Below are 20334 nucleotides of genomic sequence, written 5' to 3' on the forward strand. Positions count from 1 at the left end.
TTGTACCAATTAAAAATACTAAATGAAAACCGATTTTAGTTTCTATAAGATATTAAACACAAATTCATATTTTTTCTCTAAAAATAAAAAATACATCAATGTCAGATTGGGTATTTGATAACAGCAAAACATATTGCTACCTATCAGAAATTGAGCATACAGTACCAACAACATTCCAAAAGGAAGTACTTCATAGTACTGGAAGGCAATTCTAAAGGTGCCTATTACCAGATAAAGGAAAATTATGTATGTATTTGTGTAAAATTATTTAAGTAGCAGTTACAAGTCAAAGGAGAAAAATAATTTATCTTCCACAAACTGATAATGCATGTTGCACATAAATCATTTTCCGATTTATTTTCTAACTCTAAAACTGAACATAATATGAAATGAGGACTAGGAATGTTGTGGCTAGAAAAACAGAAATAAGACTCAGAAAATACCCTCTACAACATCTCAAACAAGTGGTCATCCAGGCTCAGTTTGGAGACCTCTAGTAAGGAAAATACCCATTATCTACTGAGTAACCCATTCTATTTGTGGTTATTTCTAATGGTTAGGAAGTTTTTCCTTACCTCAAACCTAAATCTACCTCCATGCAACTCCAACCTATTGCTCCTAGTTCTGTCTTCTGAGGCCAAGCAGAACAAGTCTGTTACCTATTACATATGATAGCCTTTGAAATCCTTGAAGGGGGTGTCATGTCACCTTGAGAATTCTCTCCTCCAAGCTAACTATGTCCAGCCCAACTAATTTTCATACTGCATGAATTCAAGGTTCCTCACCATCCTGGTTGCCCTTACCTGAAAACACTTTAGTTTTTCAATGTCCTTCCTAAAATACACAGAATAGGACAGAATGTTCTAGATATGGTCTTACCAAGGCAAATACTACAGAATTATTACCTCTATAGTTTCATGACTCTCTTAACGTAACCAGAAATTGAATTGTTTTTTCGGTTTGCAATAATGACACATTGATGACTCTTATTGAGCTCGCAGTCTGCTAAATGCCCACAGATCTTCAAGTGTCTTGAACTGATTAAGGGCAATTAGGTGCTCACTGACTATCTACTTACTGATCTTAAGTACTAACCTTTATTAACCAGTTTTGTTCTCTCTTGTTCTGTCTACTCCCAAGCAGAAAATAAAGAAGGAAAATAAGAGTTGAGAAGTTCTGCCTTCTTCTGCCATCTATTTGTTTTTACCCAATCTGAGCAGTGGTCCAATCCTTTCTTTTTCTCAATATAATTTAAAAATACCTTTATGTCATACTCAAATTTTTTTTTTTGCCAACCTCAGTCATTCTGAGTTTTCATAATAGATGCCATGTTTTTATAAGGGCTCTTCATTGTCTTTTTGGTGACCTGAAACTTTAATTCGTCAAAGGATATGGTATTGTATAATTTGCAATCATATGACATCAATGAATGCCATAGGCCAGACCTCTATTTCAGAGAAATGGCTACTTATTATCAGCAGTGTGATCGTTAGCAATAACAACAGCTGTTTTACGTACAGCCTTAAAAGTTTACAAAGGACTTTTAACTGGATTCTTCAAACAATCTAGTGAAGTAGGCATTATCTTCAATCTACAGATTAGGAAACTAATGCTGAGAGATGTGACTTGGCCACAGTCACACCTCAGCAGTATCAGATCTGACTCACTTGACATTTTAGGCTAAACCAGGGGTGGGAACCTACAGCCTCAAGGCAACATGTGTCCCTCTAGGTCCTCAAGTAAGACCCTCTGACTAAATCCAAACTTCACAGAACAAATCCCATAATGCAAGGATTTGCTCTGTAGAACTTGGGACTCAGTCAAAAGGCCACACCCAAGGACCTAGAAGGCCATATGTGAACTAGAAGCTGTAAGTTCCCCATCCCTGGGCTAAACTAACCTGAGTGTCTTCTGATTCCAAACTCAGCACTTTTCCTCCTATACTACATCTTTTCTCTAGTCATTATGCACATCTATAGTTCAAAGCACTTTGTTGTTACCTATTTTTCAAGACTATCACTTTGACATATTTAACAGCTCAGGATGAAATTAAGAGGTATACTTAGTTGAGTTATATCAATCAACCAACAAGCATTTTTAAAATGCTTCCTATGTGCTAGGCAACAGAGAGACAAAGACAAAAACTGTATTTTATTGGAAAAAATAACGTGTGTATGTACTTACATACATACAGATAAAATATAAATATATAGATATAGATATACAGATATATATATACACACACACATATAAACCAAAGTAATTTGGAAGGGCATTACTAGCTGAGGGAAAAGTCTACTCATGTTATATATGCATTTGTAGTTATCAGATATATCACATTTGATCTTGGTTAAAGTCTTATGAATTAAGAATTTACACCACATGGAATTTTCTTTCTTATGGGTTGATTTTAAATGGAGAATTTAATATTTTATAAAGGCTTAAATATTTTTCATAAAGAATGAAAAACTATCAAAGCAGTAGTCACACTTCCTACTAAAAATGTTTTTTTTAATTTTAGATATTTTATTTGTTTTAATCAGCTAAGATTCACCTTCTTACCTTCCTAACCCTCCCCATCCAACACTGAGAACATAAGAACCCATTACCAATATGTATAGTCAACCAAAATAAATTTTCTCATTGCTCATGTCAAAAAAATTTTCTTATTCTGTATTCTCAGTCCTTTATCTCTCCATGACGAAGGCGGCAGCATATTTCATAATCAGTACTCTGGAATCCTGGTTGTTCATGACCCTGATATTAACCAAAATAGTATTTATCAAATTTATATACCATTACTTGTTCATCCATTTCTCCAATTTATGCGTATCTCTTCAGATTCCCATTCTGACAGAAGCAATAAATATTTTTGTACATCTTTAGAGCTTGTTTTGCTTAGGACTAATCCCTCCCTTAATCTGTTCTCCTAATTCTACTTCCCTCATTTCCCTCTTATTTCCCCATTAAGTGAAATGTGTTTCTAGATACAACTGTGTGTGTGTGTTTATTCTTCCTTCTTTTAACCAGTTTAGATAAGAGTGAGGTTCAAGTGTCAACTGTTCATCCACCGAGTCCTTCTCTGTATAGATATCTCCTTGTGCACCCTAATTATGTGAGGTAATTTTCCCTAACCTTCCTTTCCCTCCTTCTCGAGTATTTCCTATTCCCCTCCCTTTCCATTCCTTTCTTACAATCATTAAGATATGATAACCATTCCTTGTCTAATTGGACTCCTATGAACCCCCATGATAGGGTTCAGGAGGGAAACATTTAATCTCCCCACATTTGAATGTTTTTCTTTGAGGCACTGCTTGTAGATGTTTCGGAGTATTTCTCTTCTGTTAGTATCTTGAGCTTCTGTCAACATAGTAAATCATTATGGTAGGATTATGGTAGGGTTCTTTTTTTTGTTTATCCAACCTTCCAGACTACTTCCTGACTTTAGAATTGGTGTTAGGGCTGGGCTCTGCCATACGTCTGGAAGGTAGATAGCATTCTTTTTGCTGTCTTCTTGGGTTACTGAGTTTTGTGTTATTGCAGCATCTCCAGGACAGGCTGGGGATTTGCAAGTTTTCCCAATAGTGGACCCAAAGTGATCCAAGGCAAAGTCTGATTGCTGCCCCCAGTCTGAACTCTGCAAATTTCTGACCTGGGTTTGGATCTGTGAAAGAGCAGACTACTACTGGACTGTGTACCTATTAGCCATCTGGAAAGCTCTGGTGGTTCAGAGTAGAAGAACTGTAGGCTCCCCTTTGGTCTAGAGGAGGTCTACAGAGTTGCGGTGCTGATCTCATTGTTGTATGCCTGTGTAATCTAGACAGAATACCAGTGCCATGCCAGGAAACTAAGTCGCTTTCATTTGAATTGTCTAAGGAAGATTCTGAAGATCATCCGGCAGAATAAGGTACCAGACACTGAGGTCCTTTCTTGAGCTAAGGGGCCAAGAATTCAAACTCCATTGCAGAGTGCACAATTCTGATGGAATGGCCATGTTGTTTGAATGCAAAATGTATCCTTGCCTAAAAGACCATTTTATGAAGAACTCACAGAAGACAAGTGCTCACATGGTGGTCAGAAGAAGCAATACAAGGACACTCTCCAGGTCTCTCTGAAGAACTCTGGAATTGATTGTGTAAGATGGGAGACACTGGCAAAGCACTGCCCAGCATGGTGGACCCACATTAAAGAAGGTGTTGTGCTCTATGAGCAAAGCAGAATTGAAGTAGCTCAAAGAAACTCGAGATGCATAAATTTAGAAAATCCACTCCAAATGTTCACATACACTATTTATGCCCCACCTGTGGTACAGCTTTCCAAGGTCTGATCAGCCACAGCTGGACTGACTCTAACATAGTGGTGTCAATTTTTTTTTATCAAACTTATTTATCTCGGTCCAGATTAAAAGCAACAAATTAGAAGAGAAAGGATAAAGCAATTACAGTTGTACGTAAGACACCAGTTTAATAAAATGACAGAAGAGAAAGAAAAACTCGTTAAGTTAAAATAGAACAACACTGTATATACAATGCAATAATTAATGTTCATAATGATAAACATTTATCATCAGGAAGTTAAATTATGTTCCATACCATTTGTTAGTAAGTTACAAAAATATAAAGACATATATCCAAGAAAGTAAAAATAAACAAGAATTTCACAATAAAAAGGGCATATACTTCAGTTTTTTATTCTTTTATGTGGAACACTTTATTCCCCATACATGCCAGATAAATGAGATGACATGGAGTTTACAAATTATATAAAGGAGGCTAGAAAAAAAAATGTGTTTTATAGTATCATTACTGTGGAGAACCAAATAATTTAATGGAAGTTTTTATGAGCCACACTTTGGAAACTACAACCATCACAACTCATTTATATAGCACTATAAGGTTTACAAAATGTTTTCCTTACAACCCTGTGATGTGGTGATTTGGAAATGAGAAAACTGAAGCTCAGAGAAGTTAAATGAGCAGCTAGATAACAGATCCAAGACAAGCACTGAGACAAAATTTGAATCCAAGTCTCCTGACTCTAAGATCAATACTATACCATTTTGAAAGAGATTTATTCTATCTTCCTTATAATTAACATAATATATAATATTATAATTAGATTTCAACTTGTAAAGGTCTGAGAGTTCTTTAAGGCTTGTGCTTGTAGCTTTTAAGTACCACAATTGTAACTGAATATGTGTATGTCAAATAATTATAAGCCTTTCCACAGCCAGAACACTTCAGACAGGTGGTCTAGAAAAACTTTAGTAAAAATTCCATCAAATTTACAGACTATTTAAAAATTAAGACAGGAATGCAATCTGTAATATGGAAAAAAAAAGTCAAGTCTTTATCTCAAAGGAAGAAAACATGGCAAATTGTTTAAATTAATATACTGGAAATTAAGATTCTACATATTCTATATGTTTCTATGACTGACATAATGTAAATATAGATTTTATACCTTAAATGATTCTTTGCCATCCGAAAAATGAGAATAATACTCTATCGATAAATTATGTACCACAAAGGGGAAAAACACTGTCAGCAATATTCAAATAATCATAGAATTTTAATGCTTATATGTACAACTCCGTTATCTTACACAAGAAAACTTCAAATTATAATCTTAGTACAGATTTTTTTTAAAAAAATCAAACATTTATTAAGCTCCTATTATGTGCCAGGCACTGTGCTAAGTACTGGGGATACAAAAAGAGACAAAAGACAGTCCCTGTTTTTAAGGAGCTATGTAATGGTAATATCTCTGGGAAGTAAAGTAAGACCACATAATTGGCTGAACGAGACCCATAAGCCTTACCATGTTTGACCATATCACTCCCTTACTCAAGAAGCTACAGTGGCTCTCTCTTGCCTATGACACAAAATACAACCTCTTCCATTTGGCTTTTAAAGCTCTTCACAGTCTAGCTCCATTTACCTTTCTAGGATTACAATATATTCTTCTTCTTCACACATTCTAAAGTCCATCTCAATGTCCTATTGATATTCCCCATACAAGACATCCCATTTTCCATCTCTGTGTCTTTCCACGGGCTGCCCAAATACCAGGTAAGAACTCCCTTTTCACATTTACCTAGTAGAAATCCCTAGCTTCCTTTAAAGCTTAGCTCAAATGCTACCTCCTATATAGCAAGGATTCTTAATTTGAAGTCTGTGAAATTTTAAAAATATTTTCATAATCAATTTAACTTAATTCCTTTATAATCCTATGTATTTTATTTTATATATTTAAAATATTATTCTGTGAAGGGTTTCATAGACTTTGCCAGATTGCCAAAGGTGTCTATGTCACAAAAAAGGTAAATAACATGAAGCCTATCCCAATCCCTACAGTTGCTAGGGGCCTCCCCTGGGAAATTATGTTGCATATACTTTTGTATTTCCCCACTCCCACCCTAACCCAACAGAATACTCACTTTGAGGGTAGGGAAAATACTCTGTATTTTATAATTTAACCTTGTAAAATAATTTGATTTAGAATACATTGGTTAAAGCCTCTGAAATAGGAAGGTGTTTCCTTAAGTTCATTAGTCATAAGTAAAAGTTGTAGGTCTCCCAGTCTGTGCTGAAAATGAAACAGGTGTACAAAAAAAGCACTAGCATCAAAAAAAGAACATAAATGACATGATACAATGATGAAATGAATAAAACTGTAATCTAGACTGCTTGAAATCAAACTCTCTCTATAAAATTCATTTCTAAATAGATGGATGTAATTTTACATGAGCATTTAAGGGGCCTTAAAAATTTATACAATTTCAAAATGTTTAGTTTGGTTATACCTTACACTGAAATTTATCTTCTAATAATAAGTTGTTATATTCCTTAATGCTAAGAAGCAAGAATTCTTAACTTTTTTTGTGTTGTGATCCCTCTGGTAGTCTGGTAAAGGCTATGAAACCCTTCTTAGAATGTTGTTTTATTTTTTAAATTCAAAATGGAAAGAAATTCTAAATTTCAATTAGAAGTTGGTGAAAATAGAGATGTAACTGCTCTCCCATCCAAGTTCACAGACTTCATAAAATCTAACCACAGACCCCTTTGGGAATCCCTGCTTTAAAACTTTCAAAGTGCTTTCTGTACAATAGCTCTTATCATCCTCCTAAGAATCCTATGAAGCAGGGACTACAGATATTATAACTAACATTTCACAGACAGGGAAACAGACTCAGGCATGAGATGACTTGCCTCTGATCACACAGCTAGGTGGATTTGAACTCAGGTCTCTTCTTACTTGAAGTCCAGACCTTTCTCTACTCTGCTCCCTTTTTACCTTTCCTGAGTCTTTTGATTAAGATATATCCTCTTCCAGTGTCATATTCTGGTCGCGGGTCTCATTCCACTAATTATGTGTTCATTTTAATTTAGACAAGTACTGTGATTATTCATTAAAATCTGATAGACTAGTGTTATAACTTCAAGTTTTCTCATATATAAATTGAGTGAATTGCATTGTATGATCACTAAGATATCTTCTACTTTTAAAATTCTGAGCCTTTGAACATTAGCTAACAATCCTATACTTACTTAAAAAGATCCAAATAATTTTATAGGAAAAATATGAACCTCAAGATAAACAGCCACTTGTAACTATATATTCACCCAGTACTCTACATAACTACTTAAAATATATTGTGAATGATATATTAAACTGCTATTAAGTTAATCAGTGATTGAGCAAAAGAGGAATAATGTTAGTGACAAAACCAGGACTAAAACAAAGATCTCCTGACTCCCAGTCCAGTGTTTCGTTTGATGAAGCCAAGAAAGTTTTATCTTTAAGACGAAGATACAGGAATGAGTGTTTTTTCTCAAGAAGGGTATCTTAAAATAAGAAGAAAGACAGATTCCAGAAAAATAGTCAAGAGGAATTTACCAAATATCGCAACAACGTGTTCTAGTTTTAGATTTAATTGTTAGGTAGTTTTTCTTAATACTGAACCAAAAGCTGCCCTTCTGTCATTGCTACTCACACAAGCAGAAATCCAACTTTCTATGTTGAAACAGTAAATGAAAAAAGGTCTTTAAACTCAGTGGAGAAAAGAGGGAGGTTTGATGTACATACCACTTTTCTCCTTTGTGTGGGTAGGGTGGACATTTTCATAATTCTGTTATATTTCCCTGGTGGGAAAAGGTCAGATAAAAGACTCATTTTCACTTGCTGGCTGAACAGAGAATTAAAAAAGGCTCAGCTCCTCCTTCCTTTTCTTATTTACAATGCAAACTACACTGAATTAGGTACTCTTGTTACAGTGTTGCTGTTAAATGGACAAGGACCAGATAAAACATGTTGTATAGGATAATTTGCCAATAATAATTCATTGCAACCAAGTCAACAAAATACTAAGGCCTACATCCCATGAGACACAGAATTCACTTTGTGCCTTTCCTTTGTGACAGTATTTATTATAAATGGATTTTATCTGTAATATTGTTATTCCAAAAGGCTTCAAAAATACTTTGTTTTCACAACTACCCTGCAAAAACAGGGGCAGAGTTATTTTTCCACTTTAAAGATGGAGAAATTAACACACACATTAAATGATGTTATTATCTCAAGATTACAGTTTTATAGCAGAACAAGGACTGAAACTACCTAGACATCTTGCCTTTTAGTTCAGTAATAATCCTGCAAAAACCAAAGTTACCAGTTAAAAGAATCATCGTTATCACCAATTCAAAATTAAAAGGGAGTTCAACAGCCAGCCTATACCCAAAAGGAATCTAGGTCAACCTATATCCAAAAGGAATCCCTCCAAAATAACACACCCAAGTAAATATTCGGTTTCCACTTAAGACCTTGAAGGAGGGATAACCCAACCACCTCTCAAGGCAGTCTATTTCAATTTTGGGCTGCTCTAATTGATAGAAAGTTTTTCCTCTATTACTATATAGGCTTTTAACATGAGGGTATATGTTCTTTTTACAACACCACAGTGAATTCTGTTAGAATACAGCACTGTTTCCATTAGTTAAGGTCTTGAAGGAAAGTGACTGAACATTGTAGTACATGAAAGTAAGAAATGTTAAGTAAGGAAATCAGAGAAACTTAGCACAACTTACATGAACTGATACAGAGCAAAATAAGCAGAACTATAGCTTGAAGACCTGAATAATGTGAAAGAAAACAATATCAAGAGACTTCAGAATTTTGACCAATCAGTGTCCAAATGGGACTCCCTAACACTGATACTGCCTCCTACATCTCTAGCAGAGAAGTTGTGTTACACAGGCACAGAATAAGGCAAGCATTTATAGGCATGGACGATGTTCTCCTATATATGGCTTGACTGTATTTCAGAGTTCTACTGAAAGTAGAAATGATTTTTTTAAAAGTATCAATAACACATATAAAGGAGAAAAAAGGTACAAGAACCTGACAGAAAAGCAACAGTCAAATTTTCTCTAATATGACACCTAAGTCACTTATTAAGTACAGAATGGGGCTTAGGAAGACTAGTAGCTGGCCAGTCCTTAACCACTTCTGGGAACCTTAACCGGGACCTTTCCCACCTACACAAGTTAATAGGGAATCCAGGTGATGAGAGCCCTAAAGGGCATAGGGGGATTCCCTGCCAGCTAAAAAGCATTAGTATTTTCACTGCTAGCTATTTCATAAAACATAATCATTACTTCATAAAGTACTTTCTTTGCTCTCTTTGCTCACAGCACTGTCCTAAATGAAAGAAATTGTCAATACATTGTGCATAGGTTTTGAGGTTTAATGGATATTATTATCTGATCTGAAGCATAAATTGTTCTCTTCCCAATATCCCCAAATAATTAGCCAGTCTCCAAATGTTTATCTACCTCCAGTAACAAGAAAGGCAAGATTTTATAAGACAGTTAAGCTGTTTGTGTACTGAAATGTATGTCCCTGTAAACTCATTAATCTTAGCTCTGCAAAGCTCAAATAATTTTTATCCAATTGTTTTTATCTCATTGTGTTTTGCTAATTCTTTACATCTAGTCTGATGACAACTGAATTAAAATGGGAAAAAAGGACCAAACTTGGGCCAGAAGAAACATGAAACAAGTATAAGAGGCAATGAAGTACTGGGCAGGGGGAAGGAAGATGGCACGATAAACATGAATGATCATAAGCAGCTAAATAAATTGTTTACATTCTAACATGGGGAAATGATATAGGTGTTTTTTCAGGTCTCATAGAGGGAATCTAATTAGAAAGAAGGCCCGGGAGTGGTTCTGTTAAGTCTCGAAGATCTTAAAAGAACAATGGAAAGGTAGGGGGAGAGGAATACACTATAGGAGGACAAAGAAGAATGTTAGGGGAGATTATCTCACGTAATCAGGGTGTGCAAGTAGAAAAGACTATTCAAACAAGGAGAAAGCCTTGGGGGAGTAGCTGACACTTGAACATTACTCTCTGCACTGGTTAAAGGAAGAAAGAATACACACACACACACACACACACACACACACACACACACACACACACACAGCAGAGTAGGGTAGAGTAGAGAAATACATTTCACTCAACATGGAAAAAAGAGGGAAAGCAGAAAAGGAAAAAGGGGATTTGGAAGGAGGATAGATTAAGGGAGAGAGTAATCCTAAATAAAACAACCTAAGAAGATACAAAATATTTATAGCTCTTTTTTGTGGTAGCAAAGTATTGCAAACTGAGGGGGTGCCCATAAACTGAAGAGTGGCTATATAAATGTAATAGAATTAATACTGTGCTGTAAGAAATGATAAAAGAGATGGTATCAGAGGAATTTGGGAAGATTTATATGAGCTGATACAGAGCGAAGTAAGGAGACCAAGGAGAATGACAATACTGTAAAGACAAAAAATTTTGTTTTTGTCCTTGTTTCTGCAGTCCTTAGCACTTAGTAGCTAGCATACATTAAGTTATATTCCTAATGAATAAACCAATATCATACTAACCCCTCTTCAAAATTTTCCTATGCTTCTACTTTTTAAGCCTTATACAAATGCTCAATTCCTCTTTTTAAAGTTACATTTTTATTTTCAATTATTAAGCATTTTTTCTCACTCTCAACATTAGCATAATTTTCTTATATTTCTTGCTTTTTTTTGCCTTTTATAAGTCTGGAATTCATTATCATAAGTTTCTTTGTACAGTACAGCTAGATGTGTTGTGCAGCCACATTACCAGTATATTAGTTACCACTGAACTATACTAGCTGGAAAATTTTCAGCTTAACACTCCCTGAAAAAATGATGTGCTTTAACATAGTGGTGCCCTCAGGAGTTACTGAAATGATATGGATCAAATTGTCCTCTCACTCTCGGCAGATCTCTGGATGCTGTGCCTACAGTACTACCCAAGGAGGTCTTTGAAGTCCTACACCACAGGTCTGCTCTCTGCCCCTCTCACCTCATCCAGGTTATAGAGCTGTTGTCATTTTTCTTTGCTGCTGTTTTTTCCTAATTCTTTAACTCTTCTACAATGTCTGCTGTTTGCCATCTCCATGACTGCTGCTTCTGTTTTAGTTTACTGTTCTCTTCCTTCTTTTTTCTTTACTTTTTGCATTCTGTCCCTTCTGAAATTGCTTTCTGTAGACTTTTATAGACTTGCTTGTATACATGCTATATCTTCCCAGTGGGACTTAATTTTCTTGGGGCAGGGACTGTTTGGTTTTGGTTTTTTTGCATCACTAGTACCTATACCACGGTGCCTTAAGCAGAATAGGGGTTAAATACAGCACTGAACTACAGCTTAGCAGCCACTGCCAACTAGAAATGCCCTCTCTTTCCTATAACCTTTCCCACATTTCTTAGCATAATTGTGAAACAAACTATTAAAGTCATCACTAGCTGATGAGATGTTTAAAGTTGCTGGACATCTGACCTCCAGCTAATATGAAGGCACATGCTTTTCTGAGCAGTAGTGACATGGCATACCAGAAACTTAACTGATCAATTTATGAACTATATAACAGAAGTTCCTTTTTATTTTTTCTGTTTAGGTGAAACACAACCAAAATTCTAAAAGATACTTGAAAAAACAAACTTGAGTAGCATCTTTAAAATCCATTAAATTAAATGGGGGTCTTGTGACAATTGAAAAAAATAGCAGTTATACATTTAGCAAAATGGATAAACACACTTTACAATACCTTTTAAAGCTTCTGTTTCTATGTCTATTAATGGCTTTCCCACAAGGGCAATCTGATCTACACCATAGTAGAGTTTTCTAATGATACCATCATAACGACTAGTGATGGTAACAGAAGCTTTATCACTTTGAACTTCACAGATGCTATCAAACTGAGACACAGTATCTCCTTCTTTTACATACCTAAAACGAAAAACATAAAATTACATAAACAATTTAAAATACAAAACATCCCAAGAATATATCTGCTATATGAGGTCAGATTGATAAGCTATCCCACTTAGTATACTATCTTTCTGAGAGAACAGCTTTTTTGTACAAGACTACGGATGCCATCCACATCAACCCAAGAAATCTACAACTATATCCCAAACATCCCTAATCAACCTCAAAACCAAGTATCCATTAATTAACGTAACTCTTTTTTTTTTTTTTAAGTGAGGCAATTGGGGTAAAGTGACATGCCCTGAATCACATAGCTAGGAAGTATTACATGTCTGAGGCCGTATTCGAGCTCAGCTCCTCCTGAATCTAGAGAGTCAGTGCTCTATCCACTGCGCCACCTAGCTGCTCCTAAGTCTTTCTTAAAACTAATATTTTCTATTCTGTATCAGTTTCCTTATCTGTAAAATTAATGGGTTAGAGTTGATAATCTCCATGTTGTCTTCAAGTTCCAAATCCTTTGACCCTAAGATCTCTTAAGAAAATGGCTTCCACAGATACACATGCAAAGTAGTACTTCCTTTTATCTTATATTTATGTCTACGAACTTCCAAAGGGTGCCCTTTATCTATACAATTTTGGAATCTATTCAACAAACCCATCTTCCCTATTCATTCCCTTCTCAATTTTGCATACTTCAGTTACACTCATTTTGAGTTTTCACCTTTCCAGACTAAAAAAAAAAATAGGACAGCAGGGTAATATGGGGGGTGGGAGTGATCTAGTTTTTCAAATTTTTTCTATTTCCATATCTTGGCATCCTCAGCAAATGAGCTGAGGATGAGGAAGTAGGTTTTGTTCTACTTTATTTTTTTATATGAAGGTTTTGGAGAGAGAGAAAGATGATTTTTAAGTTAAGCGGGAATTTTTGCATCTAAATAACTTTGAAGATGATTACAACAAGATTGTTACAACCTTATATAGACAAACTGTCAGATACAAGGTAAAACAGAAGTAGTTGTCATTTTAGTATAGGCTACACTACAGACTTTAAAAACTTTTTCACTATCAAGTTTATAAACATCAGGTTTCAGTACAAGTCTTAGGTCTTCATAAATGCTTATTCAAAAATACCTAAAAACTATATTGTTATTAGATACTGCACTTCTCAGGGATTCATTTGTACTTTCTGGGGATTGAGAGCGTGTAAAGAGGAATACATAGAGAAGAAAATGTTTGAGAAAACAAAAAAGGACAGACATGATAGGCAGGTTTTCAAGTAACTATGTCATATTGCTATTTTATGCCACCAAGCATATTGTTGGATGGGACAGCTAGGCACAGCAGTAGATAAAGTGCCAGGCCTGGAGTCAGGAAGACTCATCTTTCTGAGTTCAAATCTGGCCTCAGACACTTACCACCTACCTGTGTGACCCTGGCCAAGTCACTTAAACCCGTTTGCCTCAGTTCCTCACCTGTAAAATGAGCTGGAGAAGGAAGTGGAAAACCACTCCAGTATCTCTGTCAAGAAAACCCCAAATGGGGTCACAAAAACCTGAAACGACTGAACAACAACATATTTCTGGAACTAGTTCTAAACGTTCAATTGAAAAGGCTATTTTCTCTATAAAAGGCTATTTTCTCAGTGGCACAGAGCACCAGGCTTGGAGTCAGGAAGTCCCGAGTTCAAATTTGACCTCAGACAATTACTAATTGTATGACCCTGAGCAACTCATCTCTGTTTGCCTCAGTTTCCTCACATGTAATATGGAGTTAAGAATAGCACTTAACTCCCAGGGTTGTTGGGAAGATTAAATAAGGTGACTATAAAGTGCTTAATACAGTGCCTGGTACAGAGTACACACTATATAAATGTTAGCTATCATATAATAATAATTATTATTCAATGTAAAGATAAACCCTGTTTATGATTATTCAAACAATTATCTTCTTTTATAAGTATTGAGCTTTTTGGATTTTGTTTTTTTGTGTTTTTTTTTTTAGGCAATTGGAGTTAAGTGACTTGCCCAGGGTCACACAGCTAGTGTCAAGAGTTTGGTCTGAGGCCAGATTTGAACTCAGGTTCTCCTGACTTCAGGGCCGGTGCTCTACCCACTGTGCCACCCAGCTGTCCCAAGTATTAAGTTTTTTCAAGAAAAAGGTCTAGTCAACTTACCATTCTTTAATTGTCACTTCTGTAATCCCTTCTCCAATGTCTGAGAGTTTAAACTGAAGGATTTGTCCATTTACAGCTTCAAAGAAAAGAAACCATCATAAATGTATACCGCATACACAAATATATTAACACCTTTTTTCCTCAAAGATTTCAGAATGCTTTCTGATTATATTCTCAAAAGATCCCACAAGGTTGGAAAGGGAGGAAATTACCATTTTTTTACATGCGAAAAGCTTTAAGAATTTGCTTAAAGACACATAGTAAATTGCCAAAACAACAACTAGAACCATGTGTCCTGACTGACAGCATGGTGTTCTTTCTATGTAAGGGCCATCCAACAAATTAATGGTTTCATTAATCAATTAATAGTCTTCACATAGTCAAATAAAGGTGATAATGAAAAGCCTTGAGAAGGGAGTAACTTGCTAAGGGAAAACTGTACAAAATGATAGCAAGAGCCTAAAGAAACCTGCTTCTGGCTGCTTTTTTGTGCAAGTTGGATTGGAAGATGCCACTTACTGTAGTTTCTTATTAGATTTCTTGATGATTATTTGGTCTGGTGCCAACTTCAGGGCTTTGTCAAAGTAGATATGTGGGAGCTGAGAGGCCTAGCTCTCATTCAGGCAGTCAGCTTGGACAGAAGTCCTTTCTTCCCTTTCCTTTTCTCTCAGCCCTTTTGCACTCATTTACTTTGCTTCCTCAGGAACCCCACCTGGCATCTCACACATCAGGCAGTAGTTCTGGTAGTATATACTGGTGGTCCTTTCAGGCTCAGGGAGGCCATTTGGTTCCTTGCCACCTGAATATTAAAAAGACTGAGCCAAGCAGGAACTGGCTATAGAGAATATACCTGAGCTCTGACAACAAGTGAGATAACTGTCCTGAGTCTTGGGGGTAGGGATGGGGTGGACAAATAAGAGTAGCATTTTGTATCCTTTTAACTTAGAATTTGATTCTTTTAATGTCTCAATTAGTAAAATGTTTTTTTTTAAATTATATGCTGTATGAGTGACTCAGTGCATTTCAACTCCAAAGCTGGAATAACTATATAGGCCTGGGTTAAGCCTTGCTCACAACACTCTGTTATCCAGTATGTTCGCTATTCCTCCTACTACACCAATCTGAAAAGCATGCCATGCTCTCCAACTCATCATGTTGTGGAAGACCAGGAAACATGGCAGTTCCACCCAGACTATATGTCACTCAAGCCCAGGACTGTGCTCAGTATTTGTCCTTAGAGTGGAGAAAACTGCACAAAAAAATACCATATGCAATGGGTCAAGTTCAAACAAAGTCTTCTTTATATAACAGGATCATTATTTAAGGCAGGAACCACTCTCTGGAGAGTCTCCTTGGAAGACAGTTTCCTTAGCTCTAATAGTAGTTTTGGTTGGTATGGAGAAAATTCCTGCTAACTGTTGTATTCTCCAGAATCATCACCATGCAGGAAAGGAGCACATGAAGAGCAGCTGCTGCTAATGGTCACCTTAAGACAGCTAACTTCTATTCAAGTGTATCCTTAAATAAAACCTATGCAAACAAACCAATCAGGAGTGTGCTCCATTTGTCAGATTATGGGAATCTTTTAAACTGAGTAGCTATTACTAAAATACTAAAATGTGGTTCCTAAAAATGAACATAATATGCTAGAGATGGTCTGAACAGGGCAGAATATACCAATATTAACACACTCCTGGTCCTAGAACTATCTCTTTCTTAACAGCCCCAAAAATGAATTAGCAAGTCAGTCAAGTACCATTTATTAAGCACTTACTATCTGCTGTCTTACTATGTACTAAATGCTAGGATACAAAGAAAGGCAAAAAACAGAACTTGCCCTCAAGGAGCTCACACTGTAATGGAGGAGACAACACGTGAATAATTATGTACTGTATATACAAGGTAAATACAGAATAGATGGAAGGCAAACTGCGAGGGAAAGGCATTTGCACTGGGGGCACCTGAAAAGGCTTCCTACAGAAGGTGAGACTTGATCTGAGTCTTGAAGGAAGACAGGGAAATCATGAGCTGGAAGTGAGGGACCAAAAGGCATGGAGGAGAGCCATTTCAAAGACACAAAATGAGGAGGTGCAGTGCTATAGTCAAAACTGCAACAACCATTGTGGTGAAGGCAGCCTCCAGGATGAGGAGATGCCGCAAATAAAGGAGAAAGAAGTCTAGAAAGTCAGGAGCAGGGCCCAGAGGATACTATAGATACAATTTATATAGATTTTAGCAAAATATTTGATGAAGTCTTTCATGAAATTCTTTTAGAAAAGATGGGAAATTATTTTATAAATGATAGTTCAATTAGGTGATTTTAGAATTAGTTGCATGACCACGCTGGAAGAGCAATGACTAAATAGGCATTTTACTGTCGTTTCACTACTACAGATGCACATTCTCCCTTTGCCACAAACTACACAGTAAATATGAGATAGCCATTTCACAATTCTGTTTGAACCTCAGAGTGAAAGAAGGTTGGAGTATGGAGGGTTCATGTGAAGGCAACTAACCCCCAATATTAGAACAATTGAGAGAAAGTGGAACAATTACCTTATTTACTGTTACAAGTTCTAGGTAATTACTTCCCAGGTTCTTTAAAGTACTCTGAAGTGCTTGGAGGAAAATAATCACGTGACATAAAACACTCAAATATATTATGTTTCCTGCTAAAGTCCATACTTACTACTAGTTGTTCTCAATAACCGATGTGGATGACTAAACTTGAAAGAAGAATAACCAAAGAGACATGTATATTTTGGCTTCACAACATGAACACTACTGCACATTTGAATATGATGAACACAACTCTAGAGGAACAAAAAGAAAGTTAAATTTTTATAAAAATTATACTGATAGGTTTTTATCAAATATGTACTTTAGTATTAAGTTTATTTTAAATTAAAATAGATATTAAAAACTAGTTAGTTATATAAAGAATTAGAATGTGCAGCAATACAGCAATAAAAACCATCCAACCTATGCTGTTTTGTTTAATCAGTCACTTAGCAATAACAGCTAATTTTATTCATATTTCTATATTTTCACAAGGTTTTCTATATAAGCATATAAGACTGCCCCAACCAACATAATTTTATAATTATTATTACTATAACATAAGCAAACAATACTACAAAAGATCATTTGGTGAATTACCCACTTAAAATGGTGTTCCTAATTCCTCCCTCCCCTATAACATCATTTCACCTAACATTGTATTTTTAATACCTTTATATGAAATCAACAAAAGTAGAAATATTTACTACAACATGTTTTTAAACCTAGTCCAATGAAGAGATTTAGGTGGCCTATTTAGTACAGTTTCCTCCTTACAATTAGATTTATTCTCTTACTTAATCACAACTCCTTAGATATATTTTTATTCTATATATATATATAACTATATATAGTATATTTTCATAATGTCCTACGTGACACAAAATTAGTAAGAAATGTTAAAATTCAATGTAATGAATGAAAAAATGAATGATCAGAACTTAAAGAACTATCTGTGAAGTTGGACTAGATAATCTCTAAGGTCTCTTTCAGCTCTAAAAACAGTAATTACAGTAATTACAGGCTTATATTTGCACAGTGGTTTCAAGCTTGCAAACTACTTTATTTATATTATCTTATTTCATCATCAGAACTCTGTAATGTAAGTACTACAGACATTATTATCCTATTCACAAAAGAGGAAGCTGAGCCTTAGAAAGGTTGACTTGCCTGCCTGGGTCCAAGCAAGCGATTACATCGTGATTGATGCCTATGACATGGTTAAAATGTTTTATTGTTATCCTGATAGATTTTCTTGCTGTAATTTAAAGGTATAACAATTACTTAATCATGACATTTGAGTAGAATCACTGAGTTTTAAAGGTGGAAGGGACCTTAGAGATTATCTAGTCTAATGGAGGCTTTTATTGTGGATAACAAAACTAATGAACAAAATTTATTAAGCAACTATTATTCTAGTCACTATGCTAGACACTCAGGATATAAAGACAAAAACCTCCACAAGATATTTATTTATATTCCACTTCAGGAAGTAACATGTACACATATGGGTAGATGCAAAAATATATACAAAGATAATAAGAGGTAATGAGGTGGGAGGAGAGAATAGGAGGTGCCAACAAATAAGAAAGGTTAAATAATTTACCCAGGTCATGACAGCTGATTAGTAGCAGAACTAGGACTAAAACCCAGGTCCTTTGATTCCCAGGACAGTGGTCTTTCCATTATACCATGCCAGCCTGTTTTTGATGTAAGAGGGGTGTGTCGTATATGCCCCACCCACCTATCCATCCACCACATACTTTTATCAGGTGAGAATGCCTTTTTGGCATTACAAAATCTATATATGTAATATTTGGAGTTACAAAATCAATATATATAAAATTGGTATGAATAACTCAGATACCCTTGAATCAAATCAAAGGGATAAAATAGGTGCAAAAAAGCCCTTAATCAATTTGGAAGGAATGAAATACTTATTACGTGAAATGAGATAATGCTACATGGGAATGATATTGGGGCGGGATGAAGAAAATCGGTCACATCCTGTGGGGTTTGGATAAAACAGTAAGCCAGTTTCAGAGTACAGTATCCCCAAAGCAGGCCAGCTTAGGATGGAGCAATTCCTGCCAAGCTTTTTTTTTTTTTTTTAAAACATTTATTAATTAATTTATCTTTAGTTTTCAACATTCACTTCCACAAGACATTGAGTTCCAAATTTTCTCTACATCTTGCCCCCCACCCCCACCCCAAGATGGCATGCATTCTGAATACCCCTTCCCCTGATCTGCCCTCCCTTCTATCACCACCACCCCCTTCTCTTATCCCCTTTCTCTTCTATTTTCCTGCAGGGCAAGATAGATTTCTATACCCCATTGCCTGTATATCTTATTTCTCAGTTGCACGTGAAAATGATTTTTAACATTTGTTTTTAAAACTTTGGGTTCCAAATTTTCTCCCTTCCTCCCTCCTCACCCACCTCATTGAGAAGGCAAGTAACTCCATACAGGTTATTCATGTGTAGTCATGCAAAATGCTTCCACAGTAGTCATGTTGTGAATAACTAACTATATTTCCCTTCATCCCATCCCATGCCCTCCTTTATTCAATTCTCTTTTTTGACCATGTCCCTCCTCAGAAGTGTTTGCTTCGGATTATCCCCTCCCCCAATCTACCCTCTCCTCTATCATCTCCTTGCTCTCTTATCCCCTTCCTCCCTATTTTCCTGTAGGGTAAGATAGATTTCCATACCCAATTGAGTGTATATATTATTCCCTCCTTAAGCCAAATTCAATGAGAATAAGATTCATTTATTCCCTCTCACCTGCCCCCATTTCCCCTCCATTGTAAAAGTCTTTTCTTTTCTGTTTCATGTGAGATAATTTACCCCATTCTACCTCTCCCTTTCTCCTTCTCCCAGTTTAACTCTCTCTCATCCTCTAATTTTATTTTATTTTATTTTTAGTTAGGCAATTGGGGTTAAGTGACTTGCCCAGGGTCACACAGCTAGTAAGTGTCAAGTTTGGTCTGAGGCCAGATTTGAACTCAGGTACTCCTGACTTCAGGGCTGGTGCTCTATCCACTGTGCCACCTAGCTGCTCCCTGTAATTTTATTTTTTAGATATCACCCCTTCATCTTCAACTCACTCTGTGCCCTCTATCCAACTATCTATCTATCTATCCATATATACATATAATTTTTTCCCCTCCAACTACCCTAATACTGACAAAGATCTCATGAGTTACAAATACCATCTTTCCATGTAGAAATGTAAATAGTTCAACTTCAATAAGTCCCTTATGATTTCTCTTTCCTGTTTACCTCTTCATACTTCTCTTGAGTCTTG

General features: G+C 35.8%; 1 protein-coding gene across 1 annotated transcript in view; it reads right to left on the bottom strand.

The window, feature by feature from the left end:
• The window catches only part of DBT (dihydrolipoamide branched chain transacylase E2), a 62736-nt gene that overhangs the window by 27008 nt on the left and 15394 nt on the right, over nucleotides 1–20334 (bottom strand). The window contains exons 2-4 of the mRNA XM_027868289.1: nucleotides 17157–17280; nucleotides 14468–14543; nucleotides 12131–12312 (exon numbers count right to left, since the gene is read on the bottom strand). Of these exons, the coding sequence (XP_027724090.1) occupies nucleotides 12131–12312; nucleotides 14468–14543; nucleotides 17157–17280 (382 nt within the window). The remainder of the gene's footprint in view (nucleotides 1–12130; nucleotides 12313–14467; nucleotides 14544–17156; nucleotides 17281–20334) is intronic.

This window comes from Vombatus ursinus, unplaced genomic scaffold (genome assembly GCF_900497805.2).
Source record: "Vombatus ursinus unplaced genomic scaffold, bare-nosed wombat genome assembly UNPS02014787.1, whole genome shotgun sequence".
Taxonomy (NCBI): Eukaryota; Metazoa; Chordata; class Mammalia; order Diprotodontia; family Vombatidae; genus Vombatus; species Vombatus ursinus.